Here is a 14,294-nt window from a genome sequence, read left to right on the forward strand (position 1 = left end):
TATCAGAGCAATCTGGCATAGGGTCTCCTATCAGTTAGGGCTTTCTGTAGTAAGCTTTGAAATGTTCATGAAATAGCACAAATGAGATGGATTGAACCTTTTATAAATATATTCAAGGCTAATAAAACAAACCTTACAACATAACTTATTGTTATATCATATCCTGGTGTAAAATGACATAAGCTATGCCACAGTCTTTCAGTGCTAATCCACGCACATTAGATCAGCATATTGTCTTGGCCTGTTTATACAAATTCTAGTTGAAGTATGAATAAACTTTTCCTTTTCATTGCTCCAGTTAGTACTGTGTATATCTGATGGGGAACTGGAACTCTTTCCTGGAAAAGAAGGAATACAGGGAGAAAAAGAGATTAAATGAACTTTACTTCTAATAGCAAATATCCTTAGTTGACATTGGGTAGTAGAGGCAAAAAAATAAACACAGAAAATGTCTTTATCGCAGTTTTTTTTTTTTTTTTTCTCAGTGAAAAGCTACAAGATAATCAAGTCACATACAGACTGTAGCATTTAAATTAAGGGCATGGTTATCTTAATTGACTCATGCCCAGTGCTATATGTATAATAACACTTTTTGCTCCAGCATACTTGCATGTATGTGTATGTAAAATATGTGGAACTTATAACGATGTAGGTAAGCTCAAGATACCTGTAGACAAAAAAGACTGAACCTGCCTTTCAAAGATGACTTCAGTCAATCCCTTCACCTGCTTGCTTGTTTTGGAGTTCAGTGCAGTATTTATGGAACAGATACTACTCATATAGTACAATGCTTTTCTCATTTGAGGGTATTACTTTGGAAAGTGTCAGTTTAGGGCTGAGGGAAATAAAGCAAGTCGTCAAGAAGCATCAGGAGACTTGGCAACAGTTCCTATATGCATCTCCGAGACAGAACTTTTCTGTGGCAATGATCTCTGCTTACCTCTTGACAGCTTGCACTGGACAATTTTTATTTTTTTTCTCCTTGAAATTTTCATCCTCTTGTGGCTAGACTGAATTGTGGGGTTTGGAGCAGAGGTAAAAGGGTTTTTTCCCCCCTTTTTTTTAAAAAAAAAACAAAAACTACTATCCTTTCTAAGATCTGAATGGTTCTTTACCTGTGTGCAGAGAGACTTCACATGGTGACTGTTCTTTCAGCTAGGTGCATACATTGTGCTTAAATTTCTGCTAAGCACAAGTTTTTCCTCTTTAACCAAGACTGCAAATTTAATGTGAACTGAATAATCTTTAATCTGTAAAAGTTAAAGATGAGAATTGTGTGGAAATGTTTGTGTTTGACCTGGAAAAAAGCCCTCCTCTCCCCAAAAAGTTTCAAGTTAACTTCAGATTTTCTAAGTTATTTATGGGAGTCTTGTTCAGCCAGAATAAGCCGAAACAGCAAGGTCTCTGGCCCAGTTCCCTCCATGTATTTTGACAGGAAACAATATAAACAAACTAGTTTTCCTCTGACTCAATTCCTATTCTTACCTAGCTCTGCCCACTTACTTTGTATTTTATATTAATGTAGACATGCAGAGTTTCATTTGCTGGAGGCTCTCCGAACTAGAATTCTAAAATTCATCTTCAGAATTTAATGTGTACAAAATATACCTTTCTTTCATTTTGCAAATTATCATTTTAGGGTAAGTAGGCAGGAATATGGAAGAAGCAGTAAGCACGGAGGAAGTTGAAAAATTAGTCATCATCTCATTCTTGGCTATGTCACCTGGAGTAATAAAGCCATTGCCATTGCTTTGGGGTATGGTTTTGTGGTGTTTTGGGTGGTTTTTTTTTTTTTTTTTTCTTCAGACCTGTGATTTAGAATCATAGAATCATTTAGGTTGGAAAATGTTGGAGGATTTTTAGTACAAAGGGGTCATCCTGTGAACACTCCAAGCACCGAAGAATTGCTAAAAACTATGTAGGCTTTGTTAGTTTGAAGGTTATGTGAAAACATTGTAGCAATGTTAGAAATGCTGAGACAAATAAGATATGAGAAAGTGTGCTGAACTCAGCGTGCGAAATGCAGAACTTCACCCAGGATATAGGAGGGGTGATTGTCCGCGTGAGCAGATGCTTTAAGCCAATTATAATATGTTGCTTACCGCATGCACAGCTCATGCAACCAATCAGCAAATTGTCGGTGCGTGATGCGAATCAGAACGTCTATAATAACTGAACTATCTGTGCAATAAACTGGCATTAACCTGATCATATTGGTCGTTGTGTTATTGTCCGAGCCTTCCGCGTTGACAGGAAAAGACCCTTGGGATCATCGAGCCCAACCATCATCTCCACTCTACAAAGTTTTCCCTTACACCGTATCCCTTAACACCGCATCTAAACGAGTCTTAAACACATTCAGGGATGGTGACTCCACCACCTCCCTGGGCAGCCTATTCCAGTGTCTAACCACTCTTTCTGTGAAGAATTTTTTCCTAATGTCCAGCATAAACCTGCCCTGCTGCAGCTTGAACCCATTCCCTCTTGTTCTATCGTTAATTACCTGTGAGAAGAGACCAGCACCAGCCTCTCTACAATGTCCTTTGAAGTAGTTGTAGAGAGTGATGAGGTCTCCCCTCAGCCTCCTCTTCCTCAAACTAAACAGTGCCAGCTCCTTCAATCGCTCCTCATAAGATTTATTCTCCAGGCCCTTCACCAGCTTCACAACATCATAGGTGTATCTGAAAATTCTACCGTAGGTGTCAATAGCAGCTCAAGAGTTCAGGGTGTGTGAATAAAAAGGGAGTCATTTTATACAGTCCATGGTATAGTTAAATCAAAACTATTGGTGTTTCAGCTAGATGACTGATAGTAGGTTACACTCAACATGCTGCATTTCTGCTTTGATTTGAACTCTAAAACTAACACTTAAAAAAAAAAAAAAGGAAAAAAACAAAGACAGAAATTCTGCTGTTAAAGGCAAGATTTAACAGGCTACCCTTTTTTGGGTTGGCCATCCTACCCAGTTATTAGATGTTGCAGGAAAGTGGCTAGTGTTTCTTAAAGTCTGGAAAAGGAAACTGTCGGTTAGTTGGAAAGAGAAGATGGATTATTGTAATAGAACATGAAACATATTGACTGAAAAAGAAAAATTCTTAGAGTGAGAGTTCAGAATGAACAGAATTGCTTTTGTTGCTTTTACTGCTTTTGCCTGCCACTATACTTAGGCTTTATAAGACTTTAAAAAAAACCCCAAAACAAACAGCAAACCTGACAGGAAATCAATATCATATCTGAGCTTAGTGTTATAAGCATAACTAGCTTCACTGGAAATTTTTCATCAAAAACATGGTGACTGGAAGGCTGGGGTGTTTTTTGCTTGTTTTCCTTTATTTTTTTGAGTCACTACTGTCACTGCAGAGAATCTATGCTACTTTAAAGATCCGAAATGTGGTTGTACAACTTCAAAAGAAGGGTCCACAGGCACAGGATCTTGTCTTCAACGCTGGCAATAATTATGTGCCTTGTAAGAACAGAGGAAATGTTTATGATGCTTGTCCTGAGTGCTGTCTCAATCTCTAATTTCAGTTCAGGGTATTTTCTGAACGCAGAGGTGTACCTATTTTTCCTGGGAATTAGTTTTGGGATTTTTAAGGAATGGGTTCTTTATGCCTCTTGTTAAGATCCTGTTTCTTCCTTTATTCTTATATGTGTTATCAGCTGGTATTCAAAGGAAAAAGTAACCCTGTACATGAAAAAGTAAAAGGAGAGGGGATCAATTAAAAAAACCCCTACAAATTAGAGCTAAAACTAAAATATAGACTACCACATTCTGAACAGTTTGAGGAAAATAAGCAGAAAGAGAATGAAATTGAGGACCAAATGTCACAGGGAAATAATGAAGTCCTTATATATGCGCAATGTTAAATACAAGATAAAAGATTGCTTGGTGAGGTGAGGGGAATCTTGCTCATAATCGACTTTGTTGGTCTGGATGATGGGTTCATGTTCTGAGAAGAGCGGAGAATTGATGATAAAATTTCCAAACAGCATGCAACTTCAAAAAGCTTTTGTGAAGAGTTGCATTATATGTAGGAGAGCTGGGTTGTTCTTGTAATACTCTTTTTTTTATTTGGCCAAACTCTAGCAATGTTAAAACATACAGTATTTCACTTAATGTTTTATGTGGGTACTAGACAAAATTATTGAGCTTTTAACTCAAGGGATTTATTCTGTCTTTTACTAAATCTTTACTAAAGTAGTCAAGACAGTTGCTGTCTCTGTATAGTTTTTGATGATCTGTGAGATAAGATATGTGATCCCCTAGCTAATTTACTTAACGTGGTTCGTAGTCATAGTTCATAGTAGTGCCTCATGACAAGCGATTCCTACCTTTGTACCTCCATATGGCTTTTGCACCTATTCACTACACATTACACTTGTGAAATGAGCAATTCACTCCTAATGCTTGGATTTTCCATTCTTGTGATGAGACTATGCTCACTCTCATTATAAGCTTTAAGTTATTTTATTTTATTTTATTTCATTAATTTTGAACAGCTTTGTTCAGGTAAGCACTTTTGACCTTTGAGTGGAAAGATGCACTTGTAAATGGCCAGTGGAATACTTGAAACTCTAACTGCTTCTTCTCATTCATCAGGTCTGGGTAAATCAAGGTGCACTGTCACAGGAGCCTCAGTCCCCGTAGCCAGTTTTTTGGACATAAGATCTTTGGGTTTTCTTGTCATTTAACAAGAATTTAATTTTTAATTTTTATTTTTTTTTTACATACTCAGGATAATGCACTCTACCTGGCAGCCTGTCGTATGTCCATTTTTATTGAATATGCGGATCTTGCAAGTCTGAGGGAGCAAGACATGGTGTAACTTTCTCAGTACTGCCTATTGGAGCATTGTATATACAACTGTAACAGCTGATCCACTCAAGTATCACTGGGGAGAGACTTGGTAGTTCTAATCCAAAGGTGATCCCAAAAGTAGTCTTATCATACATGCAATGTGGATGGCTCAAGGCAGAGGATGACAAAATGGAATTGAAGTCTAAACATAGTTTAGGTGCACTCACAAATGCCTTCTCATCCTTCGATAAGAAGGGTTGAAATAAAGCCCCTATATCAATGAGATTCAATTATTTATATTTTTGATGTCGAATGGCATGGACATTTCATAATTAAACTACTAAGTTCTTTTCTGTAGGTATTTTTTCTCATTAATGCAAAAGAGATTAATAGTGTGTGCCTGTATGCCAAACGGTGATGTTCATTTGGTCTAATTACTATCTATTTCAATAAAATTGAAAGCAAATTGCTATTTTGAATCACTTTCATGAAGCACAAAAGACTCAAAAATCTAATAGTCTGTTAAATTGGAAAGCGTGTTCCAGTGAAGTGTTTTGTTTACACTTAACAGCTTATGAGCAAAAACGTAACTGCAGGTTTAAAGAAAGTACTTTTCTTTGGGCTTTTATGGAGAAGTTAGTTTTGTGTTGCAGCTCAGAGTATTACTAAATGCTGAATTCATTACCTTTCCTTATAATTTTTTTCTTTTTCAGCACACTATTAAGTTGGACAATACTTCTACACCGCTGTTTGATTTAAAAGATCAAAGCTGTACTCTGAAGAGTTTTGATTAACTGTGAGGACTGGCTATGTTCAACACTAATAGGTATACTAAAGTGCTGCCAAGATTAATGTGGAGATGACCCTGTGCCTATTTTCAGAGTCGCAGGGGGGCGAATTCTGTCAACAATGAAGATGCATTTGATAAAAGGCCGAAGCAATGGGGATCCTTTCTGTCAGGCAGTAGAGGAAGTTGTACAAGATTTGGATTTGAAGATTAAAAATATTATCGATTCACAACATGAAGTCTCGACTGCCAGCACTACTGGAGTCAGTCCAGCACGGGTAATGGGACTTCTTTTGTTCTTTTTACTATTTAGCTTTGCAAGAAAGCAAATGTCTTTCACCTGTTCTGTTTCTTTTTTTATTTTTTAAGAGTCTTTATGCAGAGTATTATCTTTTCCTAACAGTACAGAGAGCAGTGTCATTTCCTCTACACTGTGGTTTTAACCTTATTGAAAGACTTGAGCATTACAGTGTAGATTTCAAAAAGCGGATTTACTTAAACTAAACTTCTTACCTCAAAATTGTAAATAAAGTACTCTTTAAAACTTAATTTGTTTGTACAGTTATAGATGTAGATACTCACAACTATCAGGTTTACCACTGATTTCAAGTCAGTAGAGCTATAACAAATTTCCAAAAAAAAAGCCTCATGAAAGTGGAATTAAGATTTAAGATCATGTATCAGTAATTTTGATTAAAATACACAGGTTTTAATTATCTCAGCATCAAGTATTTCTAAGGGTAAGGCATTCAAAATAAGGTTATATATGAAAGAAATCCAAAATAAGGTGAAATTTGGAGTGGGAAGGGAATAAAAATAACACCCCAAACAATCAACGTGTAAGTTTTTCTTTCAGTGTTTCAAGATGCAAATGAAACTATTACTGATTTCAGTTTAGTGGAAGAAATCAGGATGCTTAAAGTTCTTAAGTCAGGTGTGGAGAGCAGAATATAGGCTTTCTATTTGTGGTTTTTGTACTTTGAATCTACTCAGGTTTATATTATGATCTTTTTTGTGATAAAAACATCAACCAGCTTTAATTATTTTATTTTACGTTATTGATATATAAAATGTGTAATGTCATGTATTTTTGTCTGATAAATTTTTGAAAACTTATAGATACCTTGTATGTATGTACATTGTTAGAATGCTGTGTTTTGTGAAATCACTGGAGTTACTCCATGGTAACAAGATTTTAAACAACTTTTAATCAGATTTCCAATATGTTTTTTTCTTTAAAACCAGACAGACTCTAGTGGCTAGTTAAACTGGTTTAAATGTGTGTTTCCACTGAGCAGTTGGAGTATGTATTTTATCCTCATTTTCCTATTTCCCGTGAATCTTTCATCACTATATTTCTCTGTTTGCCTTTCATATCCTATTTCTCTTTCTTTCCCATCTGATTGATCACTGTTATCAGTTCTGTCTTTATTTAGCTACTTGTATTATTGATAAAATTCTAAAAAGTTATTTAAATCATTATAAGCCAGGTAAAACTATTTTAATAAAACTTCATTCTTCAGAGAAATTCACAAAAATTTGCTTTTCCAAAATGGTTTGTGCTGCTTATTGTTCTCCATAGGTCAAGTTCATAGTCTAATGACCTGGAGAAATGTTTACCAGTATCCTTACTGAGGTGTAAGATAGCAAAGATGATTGTATCCTGATGTTGTTAGGAAATGTGCTTTTAACAGGATTAAGTATTTAACCAGTATGAAGTTAACGTTTTTTTCTCAAAATGGGCACTTTAGGGCAGCTTATGAAATGAATTATATTATATTTGAGTCTGTGGTTCTGTGTTTAAGTTTTTGCCAGTTTTTGAGTTTAAGTTAATCGATTGCTGGAACATCCCACCTACTCGTGGATGGGCACATTCTACTATAGTCCTTCTCAGTAAGGAAACTTGAGTACATAGCAGAGGATGATGGGCTTTAAACTAATCCTTTTCATCATACTCACTACAGTACATCCACGCTCACCACAGTATGGATGTAACTGAGAGCCATCAGAGATGACTGTGGTCTGGATGTGACTGATGTGCTGCTTGGCTTGACAAATCTAGTGCTGTTATTGGGTTTATGTGGCAAGGTTTTGGTAGCGGGGAGGATTGCAAGGGTGGCTTCTGTGAAAAGGCACCAGAAGGTGCCCCCATGTCGGACAGAGCTGGTTCCAGCTGGCTGCAAGACGGACCTGCTGCTGGCCAAAAGCTGAGCCAATCAGTGACAATGATAGCACCTCTGTGATAACATTTAAGAAAGGGTAAAAAATGCCGTGCAACAGCAGTTGGGAGGGAGAAGTGAGAATACATGAGAGAAACAACTATGCAGACACCAAGCACAGTGAAGAAGGAAGGGGAGGAGATGCTCCAGGCAGTGGCACAGAGATTCCCATGAAGACCATGGTGATGCAGGTTGTCCCTCTGCAGCCCATGGAGATCCGCAGTGGACCAGATATCTGCCCTGCAGCCTGTGGAGAACCCCATGCTGGAGAAGATGGACGTGCCCTTAAGGAAGCTATGACCCTGTGGAGATTCCACACTTGAACAGGTTCCTGGCAGGACCTGTGGAGGGAGGAGCCCACGCTGGAGCAGGTTTGCTGGCAGGACTTTGGACCTCATGGGGGAGCATGCTGGAGCAGTCTGTTCCTGAAGGACTGTACCCTGTGGAAAGGACCCATGCTGGAAAAATTCCTGAAGAACTACAGTGTATGGGAAGGACCCACACTGGAGAAGTTCATGAAGGATTGTATCCCATGGGAGGCACCCCACACAGGAGCAGACAAAGAGCATAAGGAAGAAGGAGCAGCAGAGATGAACCATTAGGAACTGACCGCAACCCTCATTCCCCATCCTCCTGTGCCACCTGGTTGAAGGAAGTAGAAGAGTTGGGAGTGAAGTTGAGTCTGGGAAGAAGGGAGGGGCCCTATTCTGATTGATGATGAATTCTGATGAATTACATTAATTTCCCAAAGTCAAGTTGGTTTTGCCCATGATGGTAATTGGTAAGTGAACTCCCTGTCCTCATCTTGACCCCATGAGCTTTTTATCATATTTCCTTTCCCTGTCCTGTTGAGGAGGGGGAGTGATAGGGGAGCTTTAGTGGGCACCTGATGGCTAGCCAAGGTCAACCCACCACAGTTCTTTGTGGTGCCCAATCTGGGGCATGAGGAATTAGAGATAAGGACAGTAATTGGAAGACGTAATGGGCAAAATGTGGTCTGAACGTTGCAAAAGAGTGGAATAAGTATAGCGAATTTTTATTTTAGTAATTGTGGTGAAGAGATGAGGGGTAGAGTTTGTGTAAATTGTCTGCCTTTGTTGGTGTTGTGATGATACTATTTTGATTTTGGTGTGAGGAATTCTTTTTGTTGATGTAAATGAAGTTTGTAAACATTGTATGATGAATGTATATGTTAAATGATAATTCTTAAATATTTGATTCACAGAGTCGAGGGGTGGAAAAGGGAGCTTAGACAAATATTAAGAGATGGATATTTTAGTGGAGCTTGGTGTGGTAGAACATTTTACTAAGCATAGAGAGGGGTAGGTCACCATTGCTAATTGAAAAACAAAACAAAAAAAACCTCATAAGTTTTCCAAATGAATTTGAGCTGTATAAAAAATATTAAAATATTGGAGCATCTCTATTGTTCCATTGAGATCTCAGGACAGCAAAGATTAGTGCTCTGTGCTGAGTTTCACATATAGCTTGGGTTTTTTTATTGTGTGTTGTTTTTTAGTTTTTAAAGAAACCCCCAAATCCTGATGCTATACTTTTTCATTTAAAATGTTCTATATCCGGAATAAGTTCTGGCTTTGATAGGATGTTACATTTTTTCATGCATAAGAGATTGAATAATTTATTTGAGTGCGAATTTAAAATACGTTCTTAAATACAGAGCTGAAAATGATGCCTCCACTAGTTCCTGGGAAGGCTGCTTCCTCGTAAAGTGTACCTGAGAAGAGTTTATTAGAAAAATATTTGCTTTTCTCCTTGCAGTGACGGTTTTCTTCCATCATTGCTTGGTTTTCCTGCAAATACCTGTTCTATAAGAATCTAGAGCTCCAGGAAGATTTATTAATTTATGCAGCAGGAAGCACTACTTTGTGTTGAAACCTGCACGGGTGACTAATAGGAATTATGATTAATTTCTTCCTGAGAAAATTACTACTGTAAATGGAATCTGGCTTCTGTTTCTGGAACTAACCAGAATAGTCTGGAGTAGCTAACGGTCACTACCCTTGAAAGACCTGTCAACTATTTTCTTGAAAAAATAATTTGAATAATGATTTCCAGCTTACTAATAAACAAGATATTTTGTGGCAGGGATTGTTGTTTTGCCTAAAGTTCTTATTGTGCCTTGGACAATAGGATTTTAGTTCATGTTTAGTGCATCAAGTCACTGTTGTTGTAGTACATGAGATTTCTGAAGGTCATCTTTTGGCAGTTAGAAGGTTATGTTATAGTGTAAAGATTATTATTTTTTCCTTTGTGTATAATCAGTCAAGATGATGCCAAATTTGTACTTTTCTCATTTAGACAAATTTACCATGACACACATGACATTTTATAAAAATCTATGATGTGGTGATGTAATGACGGAAGAGGTTCAGAATAAATTTTGAGGAAATTAAATGGTACTGAAATAGGCCAATTCTGTAAAGCCAAGTAACAACCATTTCTGTAATTGCTATTTCTAGCTATTGATTATAACTTATAGTAACTGACTGACATGTGTTGCTATGGTTTCTTGAAAGCTACATACACTAATTGATATAATCAAATAGAGAGAGAAAGAGAATTTGATCTTTTCAAGACTGTGTTTAAAAGCAGTTAACTGATTAGATAAATGCAGTTCATTGCTTGCCCTGTCCTTCTGAACAAAGTTAGGCTATTCAGTGTTTCTGTGTATTGGCCTATAGTTTTAAAAATCTACTACTGTGTATTATGCACTAAATTTCTCTGTGGAACTCCTAGTACTTTTAAAGAAAACTGTAGCACACTTGTAATTCTTGCAGTCCTGTAGTGGCTATGGAGTTCCACATCTGTACTGCTGACTGTGGCATTGAGCACTTCCAGATGTGGATTATTATTTTCTTTAAGGAACTCTTCATTCTTGTGGAAAATCGTAAGGAATTCATCCTGTTCCAAACCACAGGAGATGGTGCCAAGTACCCCTCTTGTCAAATCTTGATGGAAATCTCACTTTTAACCGACTGCTTTAGCAGATTCAGTTAGTCAGAGGAGTTGACTTCTCCAGAATGCATTTGTATACCCCATAGCACTAAAATTGGTTGTGAGAAAATAATACGTTAATTTCTGCTGCATGGTTTCATCAGATTTGTATATTTATCTGCAACTTGCTCATCGGTGTAAACCTCCAGCTGGCAGTGATCTAAACTACTAATTGCTTGGGATGAGGAAGAAACTTTCCCATGGGCAAGTTCCCCATAAATGCTTTCTGCGAAAATGAAGGAGGGGATTCTCACAAGGTGTGAGAATCACCTTGTGCTGATAGGGGTTGCTTTTGGAGGTGAGCTAGTGGTCTGGCTTGCTGACCTTTCCTGTTGTATGTTCCTTTTACTTTTATTTACTTTCAGCCAAAATTACATTCCATAAATCATGGCACTGTCTATTGTGGCAGAGATACTGTAAAGGTCTTACTAGCTCTTCTGGATGAAGATGCTGTCAGTCCTCCTACCCAGAACAAAGCAGAGCTATTATACGATGATGAAAGCTTAAATCTGTTTGGAATCACCTCTGTTTTGACGCTCTTCAGGTGAGTACTAGCAGGTTTTTCGTGTTTGTTTTGGATTTGATTGTTGGTGTGTTTGTTGTTTGTTTGTTTTGGTTTATTTTTAATAAAGATCTTATACTGAGTGGCTAACAAAGCATTGATATTACTTACACAAAGCAAATGACAAAAATGTGGTCTGTTGCAAGATTAGGTGTAAAGGGAAAGCCATCTTAGAACAGTCTCAAGTTCTCAAGAGTATTATACCTCCTCATTCATATTTTATGTATCTTCAAGATACTTCAGTAATATGGGCTTTTTGAGCTAGTACATTTCTGGGCTGCACGAAACCCATGAAGGAATATCCTTTGCAACAAACCTTCCAAATACCTTTTAAGTTGAGTTCGAACTCCTAACTTCAAATACTGTCTGTTCAGTAGCTAATTAGATTACTGTTCAATTTGAGGATGCCTCCTTTGTCTAGCTATGACACAAGAGATTTTTGGATTATATCCTGTTTTCTTCCTACATAGTAATTATTTTGTGGAGACAGTTTTAAATAGTTAAACAGTTTTTCCGATCATGATCCACCAATCAGAATAGTATTGCACAAAGGATGTTGAAACAAATTCACATGCATGATGACTTATTAGTGGTGTCTGTAGTTGATGGCATAAGTTGACTCTAATGGTGAAAGCTGCTTTTTGGGAGGAATAAAATCAAAATAGGAGAGGGAGAGGAGAGAAGTGGATAGATAAAACTCTTTAGTGGCCAGCTAGGATGTAAAGCAGCCAGGGTTCCCAGACAAACATCCTCTGTAGTACAGTCGTTGGTTCCCCAATAGTGCTTTTCCCAGAGTAACTATATTGTCTTTGTAAGGACCTGCTCGCCCCCCTTATTGGTTGTTCCTGCTTTTGATGCCTTCAGTGGTGATTGGAGCATCTGTTCATCAGGGCAGGGGCTGCATGGCCATTTGCTTATTATTGCTCTGGGCATGCACTTTTTTGGGTTCCCTAACATAAAATAAGAGCTACAATGAAAAGGGTAGGAAAAGTGGGGAAGAAGGGGGTGTTTCTTATGCTGGTGGCAGTCGTTTCCCATGAGAGCCCACCGTAACAACACTATCGGAGTGTGCAGGAGCAAGGCTGTGAGGACAACAGCAAGGAAAGAGGGAAGAAAGAAAAGGGAATGATAGGCCCTACGTTGGAAGATGGAGGATCCTAAAAGTCAAAGAATTTAAGGGTTCCATTAGATCTATCATTTGATCTCTTTTATGAAACCAAAGGAATAAACACATTCTAATTAAACTTTAAAAAAAATAATTGGTTTCACTAATAAGAATTCTTAATAAACCTGTAATAATTTTTAATATAAAAGGCAGCTTGTAACAACATATTGTGGAATATTCTTTCACATCTCAAATATCTGTGGATAGCAGTAGCTATACATTTCTATTTCATTATGTAACAAGCTTAAAATAACCCTGATTTCAGTCGCTTGTTTTTCCATTACTTCAGATTAAGGAAAATTGATCCATATTATTTTTTAAACTGTTTCATTAATTTAATAAACCTCACTGTGGTTGTATTTTTATCAGAATGAAAAGGAGCTTAATCAGGTTCAGGTTAATGCTCTATGTGAATGGAATCAAGGCCCACCTGAATTTCTTCACTGAAAAGGTTGTCAGGCATTGTAACAGGCTGTCCAGGGAAGTGGTTGAGTCACCGTCTCTGGAGGCGTTTAAAAGATATATAGATGTAATGCTGAGGGACATGGTTTAGTGGTAACTTGTCAGTGCTAGGTTAATGGTTGGACTTGATGATATTAAAGGTCTCTTCCAACCAAAACAATTCTGTGATTCTATGGGTTCTCTTTCTGAATTAAACATTGCTATTATTCAGAACTAGAGATCTAGATTGGTTTTTGTTTGTTTTTTATTTGTTTTGTTTGGTTTTTTTTGTTTTTTAAAGTAACTCTTCATTTTAAAATCGGTTTTAAGCCACTTATTTCTGAATAAGAGTGTTTGTTTTACTTAAAATCATCTTGGTGTAGGTGTAAGCAGGTACTGCTATCTGGGAATTTATATTGTAATCTAGGTAATTCTTGTGTTTACCTTAGTAGTCAATTTGTTTTATTTTCCAGTATATAATTTTTTTAATATTATCTGTATGTTTTCATTTAAAAAATTGATTTAGAAGTAATTTATTCAAAGTATTGAATTTATGACCCTAAATTATTGTTTTAGGGAATACTTTGTAAAAACGGAAATGAAACTTGCAAACAATACCTGTTCTCCTCAAGTTTTATCAAATATTTGTGTCCTGCATTTCTCTAGCAGCTTTCCTGTAAGGCTCCATTTGCTTTATGAATGCTGAACACCTTAATACTACACAGGATGGTAGCTAAGGTGTCACTCTGATTTGCATCAATGTACAGGCATCTCTACAATACAGCACTTTTTTGTTAATGCTTGTGTCTCAAATTTTTGATCTAGAGTGCTTGCAGTCTTTTTGCCAATTGATTGTTAATAGTATATCTGGAACAGTTTACAGCATAAATGAAAGTACCTCTGGCAATAAACGTCACTGCGATTTTCAGATTCTTTTTGCTAATCTGATTCTGTGTATCAGATTGGTCACCTCATATGGTAATTATTTTTCTATGGCTTTTGATCACATGGTAGTTATTGTTTTGAGGTTTTTCACAATGCTTTTGTTATTTCTAAAGATTTCTTTATCCCAAAATATGTTTAAAGTTTGTGAATAGTTTTGTCTGGATTCTGGTCAGTTAGAGAGCACGCTGTTAGTTTTCAGGTGAAGACTGAGGTTAAATGAGAACACCTCTTTTTCAAAACTTCAGCATTTCAGGAATTTTTCTTGCTTTGTTTTACTCTTCTTTTAATAAACTTCTAGATCAGTTGGGTAGATTTATCTCTCTGCACTGAAATCCTGCAAAAAGCTACTGCTGAGAAGCAGC

General features: G+C 37.0%; 1 protein-coding gene across 4 annotated transcripts in view; it reads left to right on the forward strand.

Annotated features, from left to right (window-relative positions):
* Nucleotides 1-14,294, forward strand: part of PARPBP (PARP1 binding protein) — a 49,972-nt gene that overhangs the window by 20,817 nt on the left and 14,861 nt on the right. For all 4 annotated transcript variants that reach the window (XM_063323382.1, XM_063323391.1, XM_063323399.1 and 1 more), the window contains 2 exons: nucleotides 5,680-5,863; nucleotides 11,185-11,363. In XM_063323382.1, the coding sequence (XP_063179452.1) occupies nucleotides 5,680-5,863; nucleotides 11,185-11,363 (363 nt within the window). The remainder of the gene's footprint in view (nucleotides 1-5,679; nucleotides 5,864-11,184; nucleotides 11,364-14,294) is intronic.

The sequence above is a fragment of the Chroicocephalus ridibundus genome, chromosome 1 (genome assembly GCF_963924245.1).
Source record: "Chroicocephalus ridibundus chromosome 1, bChrRid1.1, whole genome shotgun sequence".
Taxonomy (NCBI): domain Eukaryota; kingdom Metazoa; phylum Chordata; class Aves; order Charadriiformes; family Laridae; genus Chroicocephalus; species Chroicocephalus ridibundus.